The sequence below is a fragment of the Ictidomys tridecemlineatus genome, chromosome 6 (genome assembly GCF_052094955.1).
Source record: "Ictidomys tridecemlineatus isolate mIctTri1 chromosome 6, mIctTri1.hap1, whole genome shotgun sequence".
NCBI classification, from domain to species: Eukaryota; Metazoa; Chordata; class Mammalia; order Rodentia; family Sciuridae; genus Ictidomys; species Ictidomys tridecemlineatus.
The window spans coordinates 45,771,412-45,798,531 of NC_135482.1; the positions used below are offsets into that span (position 1 = coordinate 45,771,412).

The 27,120-nt window shown below is 36.3% G+C and overlaps 1 protein-coding gene across 1 annotated transcript; it reads right to left on the reverse strand.

The window, feature by feature from the left end:
* Positions 1-1,155: 1,155 nt before the first annotated feature.
* Yeats4 (YEATS domain containing 4) lies at positions 1,156-25,363 on the reverse strand. The gene is made up of 7 exons (XM_005328732.5): positions 25,049-25,363; positions 22,281-22,400; positions 19,203-19,269; positions 19,008-19,102; positions 11,666-11,758; positions 11,492-11,579; positions 1,156-1,799 (listed from the first exon to the last, which is right to left on the reverse strand). Exons 1-7 carry the CDS (start codon positions 25,097-25,099, stop codon positions 1,630-1,632), a joined length of 684 nt encoding a protein of 227 aa, XP_005328789.1. The 5' UTR covers positions 25,100-25,363; the 3' UTR covers positions 1,156-1,629.
* Positions 25,364-27,120: the final 1,757 nt, after the last annotated feature.

Consider the following 27,120-nt stretch of genomic DNA (forward strand, 5'->3'; position numbering starts at 1 on the left):
GGTGAATTGTGCGGGAGATGGGAGAACGCGTTTGCCCCTGGACCTGTGTGGAGGTGGTGTGAGAGCTGGAATAAAGAATTGCTGTTTGAACCTACAAAGCTGTGAGTGCCTCGTGATTCTGGTGCCAAGCCGAGACATTGGCCCTTTGGCAGTGAGCTACCTATTTAATTGAGTATCCATTAATTCTTCTTGATGAGGGAATTATTCCTTGCTAAATATACTTTTAGATTTGTAGAATGGGGCCATGAACTCTTGGGCTCAAGTGATTGTACTGCCTTAGCCTCTTAAGTAGTTGAAACCACAGACAAACAAGCTTGGCTGTTTACTTTTTGAGGAAATGCCAAACTACTTTCCAAAGTGGCCTCCTCATTTTACATCTCCACTAGCAATGTATGAGAGTTCTAATTCCTCTGCAACCTCATTAATTTTGTGTTTGTTTTGTTTAAAATTATGGCCATGCTAGTGGGTATAAAGCAGTATCTTTCTGTGGTTATTTATATTCTCCTAAGGATATTGAACATTTTCTCATGTGCTTTTGCCATTTCTACATCCTTTTTGAGGAAATAGTTGATTCAAATACTTTGTCCATTTCTAAGTTGGGCTACTTTTTAATTATTGAGCTATAGGAGTTCCTTATAACCTCACAGGGAGATCCTTTCAAGATTATAGTTAACATAGTAATAAGAGCTGACAGAGGACAAGACTGAGCCATAACAATGTATTTTGAACCCATATATCCATGCATGCACAGTCAGATCTGCCTAAATGGACCCTGATTTTAATGAACAGAGGGATAATCCCCCACATCAAAGTTTCTCAAGTAGAATGATAATTTTCCCTCATTATTTTTTCTGATCTATCACCAGACCCTACCCTATACTGTTGGGAATTTTATCCTCAAGGGTCTAGCAGGCATTCCTCTAAAACACAGGGGAAGACTGAATGATCCCTGCCACAACTAAAAGTGCCACCACCCTCAAGCCCTAGAGGACCCTTGCAGAAATTGCAAACCACAGAAACTTTTGCATGACCTTCATAATTCTTATAAAATGCCACAACTTAAAAACATTTCTTAAATAATGCTCCGAGGCCACAATACTACAGAAACATATTAATTGTCTTCAAAAAGGAAGAAACACACCAAAAAGGCAGAAATAGGATCTATAAGATACATTTATTGAATACTTACTGGGCATATTATATACAAAAAAGGTAGAAGGGGGCAGATAAGAACTTGAGTAAATGAAATATACATACTCATCACTAATTACAACTACTAGAGAAGTACAAAATTTGTACAAGTTATACATTATAATGAAATTTTGATGCTTGTCAAAAGGAAAATAAGCTACACATATATTCCAATAAAATTTTTTAAAAATTGTGCTTATCATACTTTCCCTAAAATGGGTTTATAAAATGCCCAGCATCCATTCTTATTATACATATATATTTGTTATTAAAGACTGCTTGAATAGAACAAATGACATCATTGCTGAGAAATTCATGGTCAACAATGACATATATAGTCCCTCTAAGAACATCATAGCATTCGAAGTAAGTCCATTTCTCCATTGAAGTCCACCTTACTTTCAGTTTAGTTTACTACCACATTCTCCTCAGAACTGTTCATATGTCTTTTGTCTGATCATCTTCTTCAAGTTTCCTGATTTCATTTTTTAAACAATTTATAGTTTCACGACTTGCTTTTAATCTCTCCTTAAGCTCAGCAATTTCAAAGCTTGTTTTTTTCTTGGCAGCTTCTAATTTTTCTCTGGTTTTCACTTCAAGTTCTGCAACTAAGGAAACAAATAATTATACTGAATTAATTTTTCTCACAAGTCTAAGATGTTTCATAAATTTGGTATTTCCTTAGGTCAATGCTTTCATGATGAAATGTTACAATTTCAGATATATCATATCATATTAAACATGAACGGGCAGTGGAAGGTAAGGAAGTCTGAATTCCCAAGACAGAATGTAAAACTTGTTTTTTTGTAGTTTAGAATGAAATTCTAGCCACTAACTCTTTGTTAAGGTTTTAAGACATTTGCTTGTTTTTTTTCCTAATACACATTAATTTGGAAGTAAGAGAGCATTCAAGTCTAAGAGACAGCAACTAATAAGAGCCAATTAAAAGTATACTTAAATTGATGTACAAGTGAAAAAAACCAGGATTTTTTAAATGTAATTTTTTTTACAAAAGTATCAATAATTGTTTAGATTTGAATTCCAGTTCTACCAGTTATTAGTTGTGACACCTGAAGCAATTTCATCTCTCTGTGCTCATTTCCTCACTTACAAAACAGAAATTAGAATAACAAATACCTCATAGCATTGTTTTTGGGAAGATTTTAGGTACCCTTGTATGCTAGGCAAGTGCTTTATTACTAAGCTATATCCCTAGCTCTTGAGAAGGTTTTAAATGAATTAATGTATATGAAGTACCCAGAAAACTGCCCGGTTCATAAAAAGTCTTATCACTTATTATGATGACAAAGGACCATTAAATAATATTTGAAAAACTCTATCCAGATACATAATAAATTGCTGCAAAATAGGATACATTTATTTAAATATGCCAGTTAGACAGTGTAACATAAATTATGTCACAAAGAAAAATGCCCGCTAGCACCCAACAGTGCCATCTTGTGGACATTTTAGGTAATTGTTGCTGGTAATTATTAAAGTACAGTCACATTTTCACAAATTTAAGGAGGTCACTAGTTGAAAACAGGATGGTTTGGTGAAAAAACACAACTGAGAAATCTGCTTTCTGATTGAGTTCAAAATACAAAAATACACCCTTAGTCCCTTATTAGCTAAATGTGGATATATCTCTTAAGTATTCCTCAATTTCTTCTTCTATATGATACAGTGAAAACTAGGTGTTTCTCAGGATTTGAGGATTAACTAAAGTAATTACAAAGCATCTATCACATTAAAAAAACAGGTAGTAAATTTGAGTACTTTCATTATTTTGCTTTTTGTTGTTTACTTTTTATTATACATTTTGTAATACAAACTCATGTATTGCCAAAACAATCCTTATATTTCTTCATGGCTTTATTTTTTAAAATATGTATTTAGGGCTGGGGATGTGGCTCAAGCAGTAGCGCACTCGCCTGGCATGCGTGCAGCCCAGGTTCGATCCTCAGCACCACATACAAACAAAGATGTTGTGTCTGCCGAAAACTAAAAAATAAATATTAAAAATTCTCTCTCTTTCTCCCTCTCTCCCTCTCAAAAAAATATGTATTTAAAAACAGGCATTAAATACATGATATAAAATTAAAAGGCTAAATAGGCAGAGTGAAAAAGTATTTTCTTCCACTCCTACCCTTGAGCCCCATCATTTAGTACTTCTTCCCACCGATAATCACTGTGAGGTTTTTCTGGTATCTTTCCAGAACAGTCTGTTGATACACATGCAAATATCCAACTGTTTTTTCTTTGTATCATAGTACACACATTGTTCTGGACCTTGCTGTTTCGTTTAATAATACATTTGTTAAGTTCATTTCATATCACAGAGATGTCTTATTCTTTTTAATGATTGTAGAAGTCTTCATTGAATGGATATACTTGACCCATTTAGTCTGTCTTCTATTGATACAGAATATTTCTGCGCTTTTTTTTCTTTCTTTCCCTTTCTTTTTTTTTTGGACAGGTACGGGGTTTTGCTAAATTGCCCAGGCTGGGCTTGAATTTACAATCCTCCTGAAAGTCTCCCAAGTTGCTGGAATTACTTCACTTTTTTCTATTATAAAAAACGCAATGTGTATGTTGTGCATGATCATTACAGTATACTTGCAGGTAAGTTCCTGTAAGTGGAAACATTAGGCTAAAGGTGATGTGTGTGTGTTACACACTTATAACTTTGGAAGAATGCTAAGTATCTCATAAAAGGACCTAGTCATTTATAATCCCACTGGGATTATATATAAATTTCCCTACTGCACAACTATTTGGTCTACTAGTTTTAAATTTGCCTTTCTCATTCTCAGGCTGACTAATCTTTTATCTGTTAAGAGAAATTTCTCATTTCTTTTCTATTCCTTTGCTCATTTTTCTATTTAATTATTGGCCTTTTTTTTTTATTTGTAGGAGCTAATCATCTATGACACAAGCACAACATTTTTCCATGGCTTGTCTCTCTATTGACTTTGTTCATAGTGCTTTTTTACTATGCAGAAATTTTTATTCCCTTGCATTCTGTCCTCCAATATTAATTTTAAAAATCATATTAAATGATAGATACTTTGTTAGATGCTGGGGTACAAAGGTAGGACAGAGGCAAGGAAAAAAATGCAGTACAGTGTAATGAAGTAATCACAGAGAGACATAACAGTACATTGGATTCACATCAAAGGGAAAGCATGTGTGTGACCAAGGAAAGCTTCTTGGCATTAGTTACAATCTGAACTGAGTTTGAAAGAATGAGAAAGGAGTTAGGAGATAAGAAAGGAGTTAGGAGATGAAGCACGCCCTGGGAAACAAGAAATCCTGTATGATTGTAATAGGTAGTTTTATCTATTTAGACTTGATTTAACTCAGTTGTCAGAAGACAGCATCCACTGCAGATATTACATTGATTCTTACATGATTTAGGCATGATACTTAGTTACTTACTTTATTTATTTATTTACGGTACTGAGGATTGAACTCAGGGGCACTTGACCACTAAGCCAAATCCCTAGCCCTATTTTGTATTTTATATAGAGACAGGGTCTCAATGAGTTGCTTACCATCTTGCTTTTGCTAAGGCTGGCTTTGAACTTGTGATTCTCCTGCCTCAGCCTCCCAAGCTGCTGGGATAATAGGTGTATGCCACCATGATACTTTATTTTTGACAACTGCTAAGACTGCAAAGGGTATGATATAGTCAGAAGACCTGAGTTAATCAGTAATGAGATCCTGGAGGAAACTATTGAAGAACTTTCAGCTTGTTCTAGTTTTAGGCTTCCTATATATTAAATGCTTATATAAAAGTTTGCTTTTCATTTCCCAATGAAGCTTCAATTCAGAAGAAAATAATCCAAAAGAGAATTGTTACTTTTGTAGAGTCAGTATAACTTAAGAGTTGGGTGCACAGACTATATGGCTTTTATATAGACAAATCCAGACTCCACTGGGTAATTCTCAAAGTTACCAAATCTGTCTAGTATTTCTATCTACAAAATGGAGCTAATCACAGTAAGTTCCTCCTAGGGTTATAATATTAGATAAGCTAAAACATGTAAAGTGCTAGTCTACTAGTATACAGTAAACTCTATGTTCATTACTTTATTCCTTATAAAAGCAATGACTACTATTAAAATCTAGATCATTATTCCTTAAACAAACTTTTATTGGCTTTTAATATAAACATCTTTTAATATGTTCCATAATGAACCTCTATAGTGATCATTATCTAAAAACATTACTGAACTTTAAAACCTAAGGTTTTTTTTTAATTAACATGTTAATTTTTTATTTCTGGAATTTTCTTTTTTTTAAACATTTTTTAGTTATACATGGACACAATATCTTTATTTTGTTTATTTATTTATTTATTATTTTTTTATTTTTTGTTTTCGGCAGACACAACATCTTTATTTTATTTTATGTGGTGCTGAGGATCTAACCCAGGCCGCAGGCATGCCAGGCGAGTGCGCTATCGCTTGAGCCACATCCCCAGCCCTGGAATTTTCCATTTAATATTTTTGGATCATGGTTGATCACAGGTACCTGAAACCTCAGAAAGCTATAGGGGTGGGCAACTGTACAGCATGATTTCTGTTTATTTATTTATTTGTTCTAGATATACATGACAGTGGAGTGTATTTTGACATATTATACAACACAGAATAAGTGTAACTTGTTCCAATTAGGATCCCATTATTGTGGTCGTACATGATGTTACATATATAATAGGAAAGTTATATCCAATTCATTCTGTCTTTCCTATTCCCATTCTCTCTCCCTTCCCTTCATTCCCCTTTGTCTAGTCCAATGAACTTCTAATCTCCTCCCTTGTTGTGAGTTAGCATCCACATATCAGAGAGAACATTCTGCCTTTGTTTCGGGCACTGTCTTATTTCACTTGGCATATGATAGTCTCCAGTTCCATCCATTTACTGGCAAATGTCACAATTTCATTCTTTATGGCTGAGTAATATAATCCATTGTTTATATACCACATTTTCTTTATCCATTCATCTGTTGTAGGGCACCTAGGATGGCACAATGGCTTGACTATGTGAATTAAACTGCTATAAATGTTGAAGTGGCTGCATCACTGTAGTATGCTGATTTTAAGTCCTTTGGGTATAAACTGAGGAGTGAGACAACTGGGTCAAATGGTGGTTCCATTCCAGGTTTTCTAATGAAACTCTACACTGTTTACCAGAGTGGTTGCACCAATTTGCAGTCCCACCAGCAATGTGTAAATGAACTTTTTCCCTCACATCCTCGCCAACATTTATTGTTACTTATATTCTTGATAACAGCCATTCTGACTGGGGTAAAATGGAATCTCAAGAGTTGTTTTGATTTGCATTTTAGAGTCTATGATCTAAGGTAGAGTTATGACTCTTCCACCAACCAGCTAAGTGATCCTGGTCAAATTTCCCAACCTTCCTATGCTTCAGTTCCTTTTTCTAAACTGGATTACCTAATAAGGTTGTAGAAATAATGAGTACATATATGTATAGATTTCTAAGAGTAGAAATAATTAAGCAATCAGTAAATCAGATATTATAACGAAATATAATTGAATACCATGCCCTCAAATTGGTGCAAGTGTATATATCTTTTTTAGGCCTTTGATTAATACATCCAAATAGTTTTCCTAAAAGCAATTTAGACTCACAGAAATGATTCATGAGAATCATGAATAAAGGTCACTGCAGGTCCAACTATTAAAATTTCCTTTTGCTGGGGCTGGGGTTGTGGCTCAGTGGCAGAGCGCTTGCCTAGCACACATGAGGCACTGGGTTCAATCCCCAGCACCACATAAAAAACCTAAATAAACAAAATAAAGGTATTAAAAAAAAGCAATTGTTTCCTTTAAAAAAATTCTTTCGGCTAATATGATAGGAAAAATATAATTACTCATTATTATTTGGTTTGCATTTTTAAAATTACTTAAGTAAAGCTGAGCAAACAGCTTCCTTATTTCCTATCTTTATTGGATATTCTTCCACCCACTTGACCTGTCCATATCTTTTGCTCATTTAACTACTTTATAAAGTTAAACATTTTCTTCTGCTTATCAACTTTAGGGTTTTGTTTTGTTTTTGCAGTGCTGGGGGTCAAACCCAGAGTCCTGGGCATACTATCAATAGTTTTTTTTTTCTTCGCCAAATGAAGATATTAATCCTTTGCCACATTTTCTGCAAGTCGTTCTTTGCCCTTCTTTTAATGTGATTTCTTCTAATGCCTTAAACTTAGAAAGTCCACCTTAGCCACAGTAAACAGTAATCTAATTAAAAAACAAAAAAGGTTGGTGTGTGTGTGTATTTGTGAGAGTTTGAATAGGATTTATTCAAGTGAGAAGAGACAATTTTTTTCTATAAATGGGTGTACTTCGCGGTATTAGAGAAAGTGAACAAAAACCAATTTAAATAGCATATAAGTAGTGCTAAAACCTTTTCAAAGTGATCATGTACACACCTATCTTATTATGTTCAAAACAAAGTGGGCCAGGCAAATATTTTTATAGATGTAGAAATTTGTGCATATAAATTGGCTACCAATTGCCAAAATTATAATTAGTATCCAGATCTTTTATTTATTTATTTTTTGTAACAGGGATTGAACCCTGTGATGTATAACCACTGAGCAACCTTCCTAGCCACCCCTCACCCCCGCTTTTTTTTGGACACAGAGTCTCACTAAGTTGCTGAGGCTGGTTTTGAACTTGTGATCCTCCTACCTCAGCCTCTTGAGTTGTTGGGATTATAGGTGTGCACCACAATGCCTGGCGTATACAGATCTTTTAATTCCTAGACATGAGTTTCATGAAGATAAACCCTGCTGTAAACCACTAAAAGTTAAACACTAATTGCCTTGTTCCCCACATTACCATTCTTCTACTCCTTCTACTATCAGATTATTCTTTCCAGTCCATGAATAAGCTAGTTACTTCTCTAAGCCAATCCCAAAAAAACAAAGCCAAATGTTTTCTCTGATAAGTGGATGCTAATCCATAATGTAGGGGAGCATGGGATGAGTGGAGGAACTTTGGATTGGCGGGAATGGAGGGGAGGGGGCACGATGATAGGAAAGATGGTGGAATGTGATGGACATCATTACCCTAGGTGCATGTATGAATGCACAAATGGTGTGACCCTACTTCGTGTACAACCAGAGAAGTGAAAAACTGTGCTCCATTTGTGTACAATGAATCAAATCTGCTGTCATGTATAACTTATTAGAACAAATAAAAAGAATAAATTAGTTACTTCTCCCTGAAAACAATATCCTCTTGACTCCATATCCTGTTTCTGCTATAAGGCCTACTGCTCCATTTTAGCCAAGCTTCAAGACACAACCATCTATAGGGCCTGTCTCGATAATTTCTCTCATTTCATTTTCTCTTATCCACCTTAACTACTCCTGTTATGGGAATCAGGACTTCTACCTCTTTTTTTTTTTTGGTATTGGGGATTGAACTCAGGGGCACTTGACCACTGAGCCACATCCCCAGCCCTATTTTGTATTTTATTTAGAGACAGGGTCTCACTGAGTTGCTCAGCACCTCGCTGTTGCTGAGGCAGGCTTTGAACTCCTGAGCCACTGGTATTACAAGCGTGCACCATCACACCCAGCAAAACCTCTATCTTGCTATATCATTTCTTGCCCTGCAGAACTGAACACAACTGATGACTTTTCTTTTCTTTTTTTTTTTTTTTAAAGAGAGAGAGAGAGGAGAGAGAGTGAGAGAGAGAATTTTTAATATTTATTTTTTAGTTCTCGGTGGACACAACATCTTTGTTGGTATGTGGTGCTGAGGATCAAACCCGGGCCGCACGCATGCCAGGCGAGCGCGCTACCGCTTGAGCCACATCCCCAGTCCTGATGACTTTTCTTAATACACTTTTTTCACTGGCTTTCAGGACAGTTCATGCACTTTTTTTAAAGTATATTTTTAGTTGTAGATGGACATAATACCTTTATTTATTTTTATGTGGTACTAAGGATCGAACCCAATGCCTCCCGCATGTGAGACAAATACTGTACGACTGACCTACAGCCCCAGCCCAATGTACCTGGTTTTTATCCCACCATATATGCTGTTCATTCTTAATTTTCTTTGCTGGTCATCTCCTCAACCTCTCAATGTTGGAGTGCTCAGGGGTCAGTACTTGGACCTCTCTTCTATCTTCATTCACTAATTTGATGATACCATTTGATCTCACAATTTATAATTCCATCCATACACTAGTAATCTTCCAAATTTTCATCTTCAGCCTGTATCTCTCCTTGCATACCAGACACTTTAGGATGCAAACACCCCTCTTAAGATTCTAATTACATGTCTTATAGGCATCCTATATTCAACATGTCTAAAATCACATTCTTAATCTTTCCCCCAAATCTGCTCCCCCTAGACTTCCCATCTTATAAAAACCAGTAACATTATTTTTTTGGGGGGGGTATCCATTAAGCAAAAACCTTAAGTTATCCTTTGCTAATCTTTCTCCCACAGTTTATTATTCAAACCACCAGCAAATCCTACTTCACCTCTCTTTAAAATATGCCCAGAGCTGAACACGATGACACAGGCCTGTAATCCTAGTTACTTCTTGAGAAGCTGAGGCATGAGGATTCCAAGATCAAGGCCAGTCTAAGCAACTTGGTGAGGCCCTGTCTCATCCACCCTCAACATCCTGCCCAAACAATAACAACAAAAGATCCTTTTCTTTTGTTGTTATTGTTTGGGCAGGAATCTGATTCCTTTTCAATGTTTCACTGTTGCCATCATTTCAGCCCAAGCCACCATTCTATCATATCTAGATTACTGGAACAGCCTCCTAACAACTGAGTTTCCACCACTTCCGGTTTATATTCTATTCTCAACAGAGCAGCTAGTGGATCATTTTATAAAGTATTGATCTGATAAAGTTATAACTCTGCTCAGTACTCAAAAAATGACTTCATATCTTACTCAGTTTAATAATCTAAAGTCCTCACAGTTATCTACAAGTCTCTGTATGATCTGGTCCCCTATTAACTTGTCTGGCTTCCTTCCCCATTCCTCTTACCCTTATTCACCCTTCAGCCATGCTGGTCTCCTTGCTGCTTAGACAGGCCAGGCATGCTCTTACACTGGACTCCTGTCATTGCTGCTCCATCTACATGTAACACTGTTGTCCCAGATCCCTACCTTACTCCTCTAGATCTTCAAATGTTATAATCCTAGGAAGTATTCGTATTTGAAACTCTAACCATTTCCTCTTGCCAAAGAAGTTCCCTGTTCTGCTTTGTTTTTCTCCATAGGGTCCAACTGCTACCTTGTATTTTATTGTTCTATTTATTTAACATCTGTCTTCTCCCCAACAGAATGTGAACCCATGAGGGCAGATTTACACATTGGCCTATCCTTAGCACTTAGAACAGCAGTATATAACTGGTGCTCAATATATATTATATATTGCATATGTTATTAATTCAGTCAGAAAAATTACTGAATACTGACAAATATTAATACAGGGATGGCAAATAAGTTTCATCTTGAATGCCAACTGTTAATGACTGGCAGTTGATAAATGCAGTGATATATAAAGGATTCTGAGGCTATATCAGCTTAGAGTTAGAAATATGACTAATTATTAATGTAAAATTCTGATATTCACCACTTAAGTACTAACCTGAATCAATATGTAAAACAACATAGCTAAAAATATAAGATAAACTAGTTAACAGTACACAAAAATATAATTGCATTCTAATAGGTTCTTCACAAAGATTTTTTTAGCAAAGACTAGTAAACAGAATGACTGGTAAGTAAAACTAATGAAAAGCTATATTAAAATGGAATTATGAAATAAAATAAATAATACTTCAAAGAATGTGGTAAGTTTTTACCTTTTTAAAAGTAGGCCTACTATGGGGGAAAAAAAATTGGAGGGGGGGTACCAGGGATTGAACTCGGGGGCACTCGACTACTGAGCCACCTAGCCCTATTTTGTATTTTATTAGAGACAGGGGCTCACTGAGTTGCTTAGCACCTTGCTAATTTGCTGAGGCTGGCTTTGAACTCTTGATTCTCCTGCCTCCACCTGCTGAGTCACTGGGATTACAGGCGTGCGCCACTGTGCCCAGCTACTATGAGAAAAATTTAAAACCTCTTTACATGTTCTATAGTATCATATCTTGTTTACTAACTTCTAAGAAATGACTTATATCATTAAAAAAATAAGTTTAATAGTGCTAATCAAACAATCCTTTCACTATTGTAGGACACATTATTTTTCAGGATTAATTATGAAAACATGGTACTTACATTCTGTTTCATGTTTATAGGCTCCTAATGTTAGCTGACGAGATGTTGTTAATAATTGTTGCATCATTGCTGTTGGGTCTTGAAATATCTTAAAGGAAGAATGGGGAAAAAGGCCAATAACTTAAAAATTCTCCAATTTAAAATGTTTTAAAAACTCACATTATAAAATGTTACCATTTCATCATAGAACTCTGAAACCACTGTCTTTTTCCCCAGCATTGCATTGGTGTCTGATTGGAACAGCTTTAATAAATGATACAGGGTTACCTGAAAAATAAAAACAGATATCACATCAGTGCAACGGTTTCATCATCATGAGGTGACACTCATTTCTTTAATTGAATTAGAACTGAAATTAGCAAACATCAAATTCAGAATATTGTTTTATTGTAAATTATTGTGTCAAATCACCCAACTCTTCATCTTTTATTTTCCTATTCGGTATCATCATCCATCCACACCTACTTAACACGAATCCTTTTTAAAATTTCTTCTTTTACTTTTTTTTTGGGGGGGGGTGAGGGCAGTGAGCAATGCTGAGGATCCAACTCAGGACCTCATGCATGCTAGGCAAGTGCTCTAACACTGAACTTCACCTAATATGAACATTTTAAAGAAGCAAATAGCATCCATTCAAGCATCTCTCGAGAGTTAACTATATATAAAAATAACACAAAATATAGCTATGGAAATTAAACTGGAAAAGCACTGAGAAATGAAGTATTTTATTTACACAAATGTAATTAGATTAATTCTAACAGTTGTCTGTGAAGATGAGAGTTTATGAATTTATTGTAGAAAAAAATTTGATACTTTTGAAAGGAAGAACCAATACTAAAATGTTCAATGAGAGCAAGATACTCTCCTTGGAGATGTAAGCTTATTATGTAAACGACATAATAAACAAAATGTTGGTCATTGATAATTCACTGTGGCAAGAGCAGCATGCTTTCAAATATTTAAAAGCTTTGCAGGCAATGTGTGATTGTTTTAGCAAAATAGAATGTAGCTGGTAAAATATCAGTGCTCAGCTGAAATTACAGAAACCATTTCAGAGACTGAAGAAATTTCTAAAGGTTATCTAAAATTATTATGAGGGAATGTAGTTCTTTAACATAATCATGAAATAGGAAGGCTGTCGTAATGAAGTCTGAAAATAAATATTTGCATATGAATTTGAACAACCATCTTCAAATCCCCTTAAAGATAAAGCTCAATTTATAGAAATATCAGATTTCTCTGGACATGATTTAGCCAGTGAAGTATCTTTTTTAAAGATGTTTTACAGGCTGCGGTGGTGGCTCTGTGGCAGAGAGCTTGCCTTGCACATGTGAGGCACTGGGTTTGATCCTCAGTACCACTTAAAAACAAATAAACAAAATAAAGATATTGTGTCCATGTATAGCTAAAAAAATATTTTAAAAAAATAAAGATGTTTTCCAGGTTCAAGTTGGTGCATTAAGAATAGTCATGGGAAAGTTGGGGGTATAGCTCAGTTGGTAGAGTGCTTGTCTTGCATGAACAAGGCCCTGGGTTCAATCTCCGGCACCACAAAAAATTTTTAAAAATTAAAAAAAAAAAGGATATTCATGAGAGCTGGGCGTGATGGCATATGCCTGTAATCCCATAGGGTTGGGAGGCTGAAAAAGGCCAGCCAAGAGTTCAAAGCCAGCCTCACCAATGGCAAGATGCTAAGCAACTCAGTGAGATCCTGTCTTTAAATAAAATACAAAATAGGGCTGAGGATGTGGCTCAGTGGTTGACTGCTTGCCATTGGGGGGAAAAAAAAATTCATGGGGCTGGACATGGTGGTGCATGCCTATAATCTCAGTAACTCAGGAGATTGAGGAAGGAGCATTTAAAGTTTGAGAACAGATACAGCAACTTAGCAAGACCCTGTTTCAAAACAAAACATAAAAAGGACTGGGGGGTGGAGGCTGGGATTGTGGCTCAGTGGCAGAGCACTTGCCTCACACCTATGAGACACTGGGTTTGATCCTTAGCACCAGATAAGAATAAATAAATAAAATAAAGGTATTGTGTCCATTTACAACCAAAAAAAAAAAAAAAAAAAAAAAGGAGTGGGGACTGGGGATATAGCTTAGTGATAGAGTGTTCTTGAATTCAATCCCTAGTGGGGGAGGGAGAAGGGGAGAGGGGAGTAGGAGAGAGGGGAGGGGGAGGGGAAGAGAGATAACACATGCAGGGGGTGGAGGAAGAGAGAGAATACTGAAGAATAAGGATGGGGCTGGATGTACACAACTCAGTGATGGAGTGCATGCCTAACACATGCAAGGTCCTAGATTCTATCCCCAGCACTAGGAGTGTGTGTTTAAAAGGAAGAAGGGATATGCACAGAAGTCCACTAAGTAATAGAGTAGACAGGTAATCTGAAAATGATAGAGCATGAATTATATGTCATATCTGAAGATAACTTGACAAATTTTGGGGATAAGAATAGAGCTGTTACTACTAAACAGGATAATAAACCAAAGCAGAGCAAACCCAAAAACTTACTGAAAAATGAAGAAAGAAAACTATCTAGAATTTTATACCACAATAGTCAAGTATGAAGGAGAAATAAAGCTAATTTCTCAAGCATTCTTTCTGAAGAAATTCTTTTAGCAAATGAAAAAACCTGAAGAGAGGGAAAAAGGAAGGATCACCTGGTATCACTAGGAGTTGATAAACATTACCTGAGAAATCCAAAATTATAAATTAAATATATGAGATATACAGGGTTAATTTCTGGAGGAACTGAAAATAACCACTGTTAAAAGTGGTTTTCCTGCTGGATGCCCTGTAATTCCAGGGGATTACTGTAATACCAACTATTCGGAAGGCTAAAGCAGGTAGATCACTGGGCAACTTAGTAAGACCATGTCTCAAAATAAAATAAGGGCTGAGGATGTGGCTTAGTGGTAAAACACTCACCTACTTGCCTAGTATGCACGAGGCCCTACATTCAATCCCCAGTACTGGAGGGAAAAACTGCGGTTTTCCTGGGGAATGGGTGGGAGATGGAGAAAAGAAGTTATGAGTTGAACTGTGTCACCCAAAAAAATAAACTGAAGTTCTAATTCTCAGTACTTGTTGATATAACCATATTTGGGTCTTTGCAGTTATAATTAAAATGGCTAGGCGGGTAGCATGCAACTAGAATCCCAGCAGTCTGAAAGGCTGAGGAAGAGGCTTGTGAGTTAAAGGCCAATCTGAGCAACATAGCAAGACCCATCTGAAAAACAAAAAAGGAAGGAAGGAAGGAAGGAAGGGGAGGGGAGGGAAGGGAAGGAGAGGGGAGGGGAGGGGAGGGGAAGGGAGGGGAGGGAGGGGAGGGGAGGGGAGGGGAGGGGAGCAGAGGCAGAGGAGAGAGAGGAGAGGGGAGCAGAGGGGAGAGAAGGGGAGGGGACAAAGAAAAAGCAAGCAAGGGCTGGGGCTGGGGCTCGGTGGTGGCGTGGCGCGCCAAGCGTGAGGCATTGGGTTCTCAGCACCACATACAAATAAATAAAAATAAAAGTCCATCAACAACTAAAAACAAAAAAAAGCAAGTGAGCAAGCAGACATTAGGATGGACTCTAATCCAGAATAACTGGTGTCATTATAAGAGGAGATGAGATAGAGACAGGGAGAGAGATAAGGCCATGTGAAAATGGAAGTAAAGTTTGGAGTTATGTTGCTGAAAGCCAAGAACACCTGGGATTACCAAAAGCTGGAAAAGGCAAGGAAAGACCCTTTCCTAGAGGCTTTGGAAAGAACAAGGCCAATACCTTGATTTCAGACTTCTAACAGCCAGAACTGTGAGAATAAATTTCTACTGTTTTAAGCAACCCAGGTTGTAGTACTAGGAAACTAATTCAGGACTAAATTGCACTTCTTATTTTAAAAATCTTTTAAAACATTTGACTTTTATAATAATAATTTTAAAAAGTTTTAAAATTAGACCTTTAAACTGTCCTCTAAATTCACTATTCCGACTTCCAAAGGCATTAATGCAGATACAGGCAATAACAAATCTGAACTAACTTTGAGTGGTATTAGACAATTCTTAGAGCAATAAAACTGTCTTACCTACCTAGAAATTCCTATTTCCAGAAATGAAAACCCAATTTTATCATTCTGCTTTCAGATACAACTTTTTTTTTTAAAGTAGTGACTTGACCTTTAATGGATTACTAGAAAAACAGAAGTAAATCAGAAATCACTTAAGCCTGCTACTGAAAAAGTTCAATGGATTCATTATACTTAAAGTACACTAAAATACTTTTTAGGGAATGAGATATAGCCTAGTAGACCTGTAATACTTTTTAGGGAATGAGATATAGACTAGTAGACCTGTAATACTTTTTAGAGAATGAGATACAGTCTAGTAGACCTGTATGGGAACCTAGGCAATAGATTAGTCAATATGGAAGTACAATAGATATTACTTTACCCTTCTAAGAGTGACTCAGAGCTGTCTTATAAAAGAAGTTATGAGATAAAAAATAATTTCTTTCATAGGTATATTTTCCAATTGAGGTGCAGTACAACAAATTAGGAAGCAGAGGTAAGCAACATTTTCAAAATAAAAATGAAAATAGAGCAATCTTACAAAGTTAAAAATGATGCTGTGCTACATATGATAAACCCAAGGCCAATATTATATTGAATGAAGAAAAACTGAAAACATTTCCTCTAAAAACAGGAACAAGACAAGGATGCTCACTTTCACCACTCCTATTTAACGTAGCCCTTGAAACTCCAGCCAGAGCAAATAGGCAAGATAAGGAAATTAAAGGGAAACAAATAAGAGCTCAAATTATCTACTTGCTGATGACATGATCCTATATTTAGGAGATGCCTCCCCGCAGCCCCAAAACCCCACTAGAAGACTTTTAGAGCTCATAAACGAAGTCAGCAAGGTAGGAGGATACAAGATCAATACTCATAGATCAATTGCGTTTCTATACTCCAATGGTAAATCTATCTGCTGAAAAAGAAATTAGGAAAACTATCCCATTCACAATAATCTCAAAAAAATAAAATACTTGATAATAATCTAACAAAAGAGGTGAAGGACCTTTACAACAAAAACTATAGAAGACTAAAGAAAGAAATTGAAGATCATAGAAGTTGGAAAGATTTCCCATGTTCCTTGACAGGCAGAATTAATAGTGTCAAAATGGCCATATTACCAAAAGTGCTAATACAGATTCAAAGCATCTCCATCAAAACACCAGTGAGTACAGAAGTAGAAAAAGTAGTGCTGAAATTCATTTGGAAAAATAAGAAACCCAGAATAGCCAAAGCAATTCTTAGGAGAATGAAGCTGGAGACATCACAATACCATGCTTCAAACTATACTACAGAGCTATAATAACAAAAACATCATGGTACTGGCACCAAAAAAGACATGAAGATCAATGGAATAAAAGATACAGAGACAAACTCATATAAGTACAATCACCTAATAATAGACAAAGTTGACAAAAACATATGTTGGAGAAAAGATATAGCCTCTTAAACAAATGGTACTGGGAAAACTAGAAACCCATTCATAGAAGTATGAAATCTAAAACCCCTTGCACAAAAGATAACTTAAAGTGGATTAAAAACCTGGGAATGAGGTTGGGGATGTGGCTCAAGCGGTAATGCGCTCGCCTGGCATGCGTGGGGTGCTAGGTTCGATCCTCAGCACCTCATAAAAATAAAATAAAGATGTTGTATCCACTGAAAACTGAATATTAAAAAATTCTCTCTCTCTCTTAAAAAAAAAAAAAAACCTGAGAATGAGACTAGAAACACTGCAACTGCTAAAAGAAAACGTAGACCTAACACTCCAGCATTTTGGCATAGGAACCAACCTCCTTACCAAGACTCCTAAAGAACAAGAAATATCTCAACACCACATAAAAATAAAGGCATTGTGTTGTGTCCACCTACAAAAAAGATTCACTCATTTAATCATTCTCTCCCTTTAAAAAAAAACAAACAAGAAATAAAATTTAGGGCATTAATTCCAGAACATACAAAGAACTCAAAAAACTTCACACACACACATGCCAAAACACAAACCCAAATAACTCAATCAGTAAATGGGCAAAAGAACTAAACAGACACTTCTCAAATGAAGAAACACAAATGATCAACAAATATTAAAAAAATTATTCAACATCTCTAGCAATTAGGGAAATGCAAATCAAAACTACAGTGAGATTTCATCTCATTCTAGTCAGATGGCAATAATCAAGAATACAGCTGGGTATGGTGATGCACACTTGTAATCACAGTAACTCAGGAAGCTGAGGGAGGAGGATTGCAAGTTCAATTAGTGGGACCCTAAGCAATTTAGTGAAACCCTGTCTCAAAACAAAAAATAAAAAAGCTGGGGATGTGGCTCAATGGTAAAGCCTTCCTGGGTAATATCTGCAACACCCTCTTCCCCCCAAAAAAGATTATAAATAAATAATACATGTTGGTGGGATTGCAAATTAGTGCAACTGCTCTGGAAAGCAGTATGGAAATTACTCAAAAAACTAGGGAAGGAACCAACATATGACTCAGTTATCCCACTCAGTATATATCCAAAAAATTTTAAATGAGCATACTACAGTAATGCTGTCACATCAATATTTATAGCAGCACAATTCACAATAGTCAAATTATGGAAACAACCTAGGTTCCCTTCAACAAATGAATAAAGAAAGAAAATGTGGCATTTATACACAACAGGGTATTGCTCAGTCATAAAGAAGAATGAAATTATGGCACTTGTGGGTAGTAAATGGATGCAACTGAAGACTATCATGCCAAGTGAAATAAGCTAGTCCAAAAAAGTCAAAGGACAGGGCTGAGGTTGTGGCTCAATGGTAGAGTGCTTGCCTAGCACGTGTGAGGCCCTGGGTTTGATCCTCAACACCACATAAAAATAAATAAATAAGTCAAAGGTTGAGTGTGTTCACAAATATGCAGAAGCTAATCCCAATAACTCAGGAGCCTGAGACAGGAGGATCACGGGTTCAAAGCCAGCCTTAGCAATGGCAAGGTGCTTAGCAACTCAGTGAGACCCTGTCTCTAAATAAAATACAAAATACGGCTGGGGATGTGGCTCAGTGGTCAAGTGCCCCTGAGTTCAATCCCCAGTACCAAAAAAACAAAGAACCTGGATACTCATTTCAGGCAGCATATTAATTTAAATTGTTTACTACTAATAACTGGATGATACTAGAAATTTTATTTTTTTTGATACTCATGATTTTTAATGTTTTTTTTCCCTGAAGCAATCATTTGATTTCCATTTCTTTCTTTCTAACATGTTTATATTATATCCCTTCTTTCTATATTTGAAGGGGAAAAAAAGTATTTCAAAAAGCATTCCACTTTAAAAATAGAAAACCATAACTCATGTTAAGATATACCACACCACAGGTTTATATAAAATACATGTGAATGAACATTAGCTATTCATTAAGTATTACGACATTTCCACATTTACCAAAAAATCTATTTTCTATTTGTAAAGATTAGCATTACTCACAGGTCTTTCATTAGGGTCAATGAAAAATATTTTGATGATTATTTCGAATTCACCCCATCCGGTTTCAGTAATTTCGTATGGAGGCTTAGTAACAACTGAAGAGAGGAGGGGAAAATAAAACAATTATAAATTACTAATTTAGTTTCCTAGATCCTTTTAACTTTGCATATTATGAATCAAAAGATTATACTATACCTCTTAAAGGGTTGCCATAGCTCTCATGTAATTTAAACTGGATTTTCTTTACATATGCTGACATATCCTGAAATAGAGAGAAATTAATTAGTTCTATCATCTACATATGAAAACTAGAATGGAAATACATTTAGCATATGGACCTAACTTTATAAAATCTACCTTCCCTGAAATTTTATGAAATCCAATTAAAAAAAAATCAATTATATTCGGAGGTGGGGGTTTGCCTCCCCCCTTTCTTTGGCTGAATTCTTTCATATTAATAAAGAAATATACATGTCCTTCATGCATTTAATAATATTACCAGAAATAAGGATAATATAAAGCAACTTAAACTGATGGATACAAAACTTCCTTTTTTCCCATTATATTTTGAATCACAGAAGCATACTTATTAGTACAAGCACATAATAGGGCTTCTTTGGTAAAGTGGCTTTTTAAAAATAAAATTCAAAATCAAGTGTGATGATTCATGCCTGTAATTCCAGTAACTCAGAAGGCTAAGGCAGGATGATTGCAAGTTTGAGGCCATCTTGGGCAACTTAGTGAGAACCTGTCTTAAAATAAAAAAGGTCTGGATAGACTGCTTGCCTAGTATGTGTGAGGGCCTGGGTTCAATCCACAATACTGGGGAAAAAAAAAAAAACCTTATAGAAAAAGAAAAAATGCAAACCTTTTTGTTTTCAGTAATGTTTTATATACTTATATCTACATATATTTTTAAAATGAAATTGGGATTATACTGTAATAATCTTAATACTTTGTCACTTGTTATATTGTAGGGATTTTTTTCTGAGGCAGATTTTCATAAGCACCTTTGGAGCCAGTTTTGGGAATACTTGATTTCATTTCTTCTATAAATACCTGAGTGACTACCAATATTGCTGTACCAGATGCTAATTATACAATGGTTAATAAAACAAGGCCTTTTCTGAGCACAGTGGCGCACACCTATAATCCCAGTGGCTTGGAAGGCCGAGTCAAGAGGATCAAGAGTTCAAAGCCAGCCTCAGCAAAAGTGAGGCACTAAGTAACGCAGTGAAACCTTGTCGCTAAATGAAATACAAAAAAAACTAGGGCCTTTTCTTCAGGCATGAGACATTCACTGTAAAATAGGGGACAGATGATAAAATGCACATTCAACATAATATGTTAGGAGGGCATTAGGTACAAGTTCATGGGGTTGGGGGGGCACCTAATTTAGTCTTTGGAGGACCAGCAAATAGTTTCAAAGAAAACAATACTTGAACCAAGACTTTAAGAAATAGAATGAGTGGTAAAAAAAATGCTTGAAGACATTCCAAGAGTATTCCTTTGATAACAGTATTGTAGAATGGAAGATATAAGGAAATGAGGCACAGACAGAAATAAGGCTGCAGAGATAGGATAGTCACTTAGGGTTGTTTTTTAAAATCACGGCTTTACTGAAATATGATTCACATACCATATAATTTGCCTTTGTTTATTTATTTTTTTTTAAAGAGAGAGAGAGAGGGAGAGAGAGAGACAGAAAGAGAGAATTTTATTTATTATTTTTTAGTTTGACGGACACAACATCTTTGTTGTGCTGAGGATCGAACCAGGGCCGCACGCATGCCAGGCGAGCGCACTACCGCTTGAGCCACATCCCCAGCCCTATAATTTGCCTTTGTATAGTACACAGTGCAGTGGTTTTTAGTATATTCTGATTTGTACAATCATCACCACAATGTTTTAGAACATTTTTTAAATATTTATTTTTTAGTTTTAGTTGGACACAATACCTTTATTTATTCATTTTTATGTGATGCTGAGGATAGAACCCAGGGCCCCACACTTGCTAGGTGAGTGCTCTACCACTGAGCCACAACCCCAGCGCAGAACTTTTTTTTTTTTTTTAACACGCAAAAAAGAAACCCCATATTGTCCTCATTCCCAACTTCCTTCTAATTCCCACCAACATGGCAACCACTAATCTATTTTCTGCATCTATAAATTTGCCTATTCTGTATATTTCATGTAAGTGAAATATACAGAATATACAATATATAACACTGTATTGTCTTCTTTCACTTAGAATAATGCTTCCAATTTTCATCCATGGGCTGGCATTCATCAGTACTCTATTTTATTGCCTAATAATATTCTGTTGCATGGATAAAGAAAATGTTTTCTACAGTCACACACACTCACACAAAATGGGGTTTTACTCAGTTATAAAAAAGAATAAAATTATGTCTTTTGCAGGAAAATGGAGAGAACCTGAAAGTTACGTAAAGTGAAATAAGCCAGACTAAGAAGGTCAGGGGTTATATGGTTTCTCTCTCATGTAGAAGCTAGAGAGAGAAAAAAAGGAGGAGTGGGGAGTGGTGGATCTCATGAAAATAGAAAGCCGACCAGTAGAATAGAGGAAGGGGGCCAGAGGGAGGAAGGGAAGGAAAGGGAAGTTACCAAGGAATGAAATTGACCAAATTATGTTATGTGCATATATAAATATGTCACAATGATTCCTACTATTTTGTATAATTACAATGTACAATAAAAAGTTAACTTAAAAATCCCATTAAATGGACATACAATATGTTACTTATCCATTTATCAGCTGACAGATGTTTGGATTGATTCCATTTGGGCTATTATGAATAATGCTACTACATCATATAAACAATTGAATAATTTGTTCTTTCAATAAATATCTAGCTGTTCTCTAAGAACTGTAGATTTGGAAGCAAAACAAAATTACCAGTGACCAGACTACATTCTTTGATTGTTTTATTACAACATTATCACTTTAAGTATTAACTGCTATTCCTGAAATAGCATGTTAACTTAAGATGTGATGTTTGGAAGGTCTATTTTTACTATTCATAGCAGGACAATTCTTGTTACCTTAATTAGAAAACATTTTTAGAAAATAATCTACTAATTACATGAAGATGACAGTTCTTGCTTCATTATTTCAATTTTGAGGAGAGGGGTAACACTTCTATAATGGACCAGTTTTCTGGTAGAAAGTTACTATAAAAGAATTTTACAATTTATCTTCAAACAAAACAAACTGTAGCTTCAAAGAAAGTTACAATGAAAACAAGTGCCTACCTCATTTCTATACGGTTTTACATATACTGTCCATTGATGGGTGTGCCCATCTTCTTCTCTTTTCTTCCCAAAATATCGAGCAACATTACCATAAACTATTGGTTTAACAATAGTAACCCCCTAAAAGAAAAGTAATTTAAAAAATCAGTAAATATTGTACCATTACTTAAATAGAATGAGAACTCTGAAAATTTGTCTCAATGAATGACAATCTCACAATATAGTTTAGTTACAACAGGATTTTTCTCAAATCAATTTCAGACATTCTCATTTCATATTAACACAAATAACTGAATACCAGATTAATTACCATGTTCTCTCTTTGAAAATGTTTTTATTTAAATCACCAGGTAAGGCAGTTGAGAGTTTTAGTAAGAGAAAAGCAAAAGGCCTTTTCTTTACATATCTGAAAGCTAAGCATCTGAATAAAAACTGTAAATTAACTGGCATCATTTGATGGTAATGGCCTTACTAATTAGCTTATGGCAGTGTTTACCAAAGCACAGAATAAAAATCAAAGGCAGTACATGTGTGAATATTTTAGCTATAAGAAAATATATTTCATTTTATTATTTATGGATTTACTTTAAAATGTTAGAAAAAAATGTTACTAGAACTTTAAACCCACAATTTCAAAATGCTTAGGAATATTCTTTTAAAAATTGAATTGCTTTTAATATAAATGTTACAATCAATATCATACAGTTATGATATTCAGATATAGCAAAAATGGTAAAGTGGCACTTGGAAAACCAAAGGTTGGTAAACACTGGCCAATGGCATTTGTATTTACATTTTGTAAATATATTTCTTGCCACATTCGATTAGCATAATGGCAATGTGTTCAGATTATGATGGAAAAGAGATTAAAAATTTCAAGCGAAGAGGAAATGACTCTGAGATCAAATATTCAACAGAAGGAATGTACCTGAAGGACAAAAAGCAAGACATACTGTATGTGAAAAGTGCTATTCCAATGTAATCAACAATAATTAATAAGAAATAAGAAAAAGTGAATACAGTGGAGAATTTCAAGTTCAGGCTGAATAGTCAACAAAATCTCTAATACCTGTAAATCTAAACTTAGTGCAGGTAGAGTATGGTGGCACTCGCCTGTACTCCTAGCTACTAGGGAGGCTGAGGCAGGAAGATCCCAAGTTTTGAGTCCAGCCTGGGCAACTTAGTGAGACCCTTTCTCAAAAATTAAAAAGGACTGGGGATGTAGCTCAGTTGTAGAGTGCTTCTGGGTTCATTCCCCAGTACAAAAAAAAAAAGTTCAGAAGAAGCCAAGCAGCTTGTATGCAAACAAATAATTATAGTAAGTGCTACCAATGAGTTTTGTAGCAACCATAGATGGGGCCACAGGTTCAAGGTTTGACCAAATGAGTGCAAGGATGTTGACCTGGTGAGTGTACAACAGATCCCACAGCTGCCAGTTATTCACTAGGAATTTGCAGAGTTCATTAAAAACAAAAAGGAACCACTTGTCAATAGATTTACTACCTGGATGAAAGTTATCTAAATTGGAAAAAGATGCCTAAAAGAGTAAAGAGAAAATCAGCAAGGAGAAATAGATCCCTAATTTGCATCTTGACATGACTATTTTTAGGTGAAAATCACTTGAGGGCTACAGGCTTAATTTCAGGTTGTCCTGGATTGAAAATTTTAGAATTTAACACGATATAAGTATATGTCTTGCTCAAAATCTAATGTTTTAACCCTTAGACCCTTTGTTTTGTAGTAGTTTCCTATCAGTCCAAAACCCTGCCCTAAAGCTTTGGCAAAATGTATAATTTATGTCTCTGCTACTATGAATTTTTACCTGGCATCTCTTTTTATGAAATTTCAGTGCTTTTGGAATTTTCAAAGGGTTGCATTTTACAAGTAATATTAAAATAGAGTGATAGTTGTATACATACCATAATTGAAATTTTTTTTAGATAAGGACTCTAAGAAAATCTAAGTAGATAGATGCAAAAGTGGATGCTTTCTTTGAAAGGAAAAATTCCTTCCTGTGATAAATTAAGAATCAGAAGAGTAAACACAGGTGTTTTACTAGAAACCAGCTGACCCTGCCTTAAAAACTAACATGATGGTGGATGTATAAAAGCGAGGGGAGTGTCATTAATGTCCAACCTTATGTTAGGCTCTATGATAATGTTCATTAAAAACAAAAGAAGATGACATTTACTAAAAGTTCCCCTTGTTCCAGGCACAGTATCACGGTCTTTGTATGTCTTGACATCGTGGCCATAGCTATGGAGCTCTGTGATCGCTCTGTAAATCTATGTCCAGGTATCTCAGATCTCCTATTTGTAAACACTATGGAGATTCTTCCAGCCCAGGATCTGCAAATTCTGTAGCTGAGTGCTCATCGACTATGCTACCTTTATCATCCTCACAATCGAGGGGGCGACGCCCTCACTTTACCGATGACCTGGGCAGACAGCTACTGTGCAGCGTACCAGGAATTCCCAGTCCTCAGCGTGACCTGTTTCCTCAGCCGCCAGGTTCAGCATTTCCCAAGTCACCCCCAACAAGATTTACTTTTTGGCGGGGATGAAAGGGTGGCGGTGACGCAGGGAGGTTGAGCCAATGAACATCCAACTTTTCGCTCAGAGGTTTTGACTCGCTCTCAGCCTTGAGTACACGGTTCAAGACCGAGTAGGGAAGGCGCTAAAGGGAACCAAGCGGTCCTTCCCGCCAGGTGCAGGAAGGAGCCGGGGCTGGAGAGCCCCCCACTGGAGAGACGCTGGCTGCATACTGACCTTCACTCTCCCGCCGGAGTCAGGCCCAAATTCGGCCATTCTCTTGAACATATTGTCCCACGGAAGAAGCCGCTGCCGCCAGGAAAATAGACCGGGGCCGGCGGGGTCGCCGCTCCCCTCAAAGGCCCCGCTCCTCCCGCCTGGGCCGGTGGGGGGGTCCTGACAAAAGGAGAGCGAGTCACCGAGACTCGCGGCACTGAGTAACAGCCGGCTCCTCCACTCGGGCAGCGTACGGGTAGGCCATTCAGCCCCGCGCGGTTGGAGAGCGGAGCGGAAGGAGGAGCGGCGACCACGCCGTGCGCAGGCGCGATGGCCTCGCGCTCAAGCCGCGCAAGCTGCGCACGCGTCTGGCCGCTGCCATAACAACTGGAGAGGCTATGTCCGGAAGTTCCGGAGAGAACTAGGAAAACGGAAGGAAGGAAATAATAAATAATTTCAGAAAGTTTTCCCGAACTTAAGGGCAGGCGTTCATACACTGAAAGGTTTTATCAGGCACCCAGCACAAAAGTAATCCACGCCAAGGCATATCACGGTGAACTTTTAGAGCATGGGGCTAAAGAGATTTAGCCCCATGCTCTAAAAGTTTCCTTATAACACTTAAAGGTTATAAGGAAATCAGGATAGCATCAGATGGCACAATGATTTCCTTATAACACTTCAAGGTTATAAGGAAATCAGGATAGCATCAGATGGCACAATGGCAACGTGGGAACTTAGGGAGCAAATAAAACACTATTCAACACTCTCAAGGAAAATAACTACCAATTTAGTCTCCAATACCTAGCCAATCATCAACCAAGGGCATGCATAGAATGAAAGTTTCAGACATGCTAAATCTCAAAAAAAAAAAAAAAAATCTCATGTACCCTTTCTCAGAATGGTCCTGGAGGCGTGACCCACCAAAATGAGGGAACATACCACGAAGGAGAAAATTACATAGCAACCAGTCCATATGAGATTCAGTTAGAAGCCTTTGGGATATACTGCTTCAGAAGAATGGAACAGAAAACATTTCAGCCATCTCTGAAGCTTCAAGAGGAAATTTAAATGTTGGACCTGGAGTTTGGGAGTTGAATGCATGACAGATACACAGAAAACTAAGCAGATTTAAGAATTATCCAGTTACTAGTTTTAGGGAAAACAAACTTGCATTTAGGGCTACCTAAGTACTGAGAATTGACTTGATAAAAATACAAATAAAAAAAATTATATTTGGAAGGATGGACTTTGGGGAAGAGTGCCATGTGTGATAAGGATAAGAAGGAAGAAAATAGAATTTAAACTTCTGTCCTGGGAAATCAGTATTCTAAAATGGAAAAATCAAGAAAAAGCAATATAAGGTTAACATTTTAAAGCATAGAAATAACTGAAAATAGAAACTAATTACTGATTATAATTTTAATAATTCCACTTAGCAACTTTTAAGACAATGTTTTAAAAATTATTCTACTAAATAGAAATGCAACAAATATACTGAGGGCTTAGTTATAATTAGTGTCATATAAAGAATTCAGTTGTGGGGCTGGGGTTGTGGCTCAGAGGTAGAGCCTTTGCCTAGCATGCGTGAGGCACTGGGTTTGATCCTCAGCACCACATTAAAAAAAAAAATGAAATAAAGGTATTGTGTCAACCTACAACTAAAAAATAAATGTTTAACAAAAAGAATTCAGTTGTGTTATTTCATATCACATAACAACAGAAATTGAGTTTCTTTTGAAAATGATCAAACATTGATATATTCAATAATTTGTTTAGCAAACTTTTTAATATCTTTATTTATTTATTTATTTATATGGTGCTGAGAATTGAACGCAGTGGCTCACACGTGCTAGGGAAGTGCTCTACCCCTGAGTTACAACTGCAGCCCCATTGATTTTTTAATTCTGCTCTCTACATAGGAGTAGAAAATTGACTTGTGAGTTTAATTATATGATAAATAATTGAGATATTTATCAAAAACACTAAAACAAAACCTCCCACAACCATTGTTTTTCCTCTTCACTCAATTTTTATAATCTCTGTTTCTTCAGTCAGCCTGACACTTCTTGGATATGTGCTGTTTCTCAGCTGTC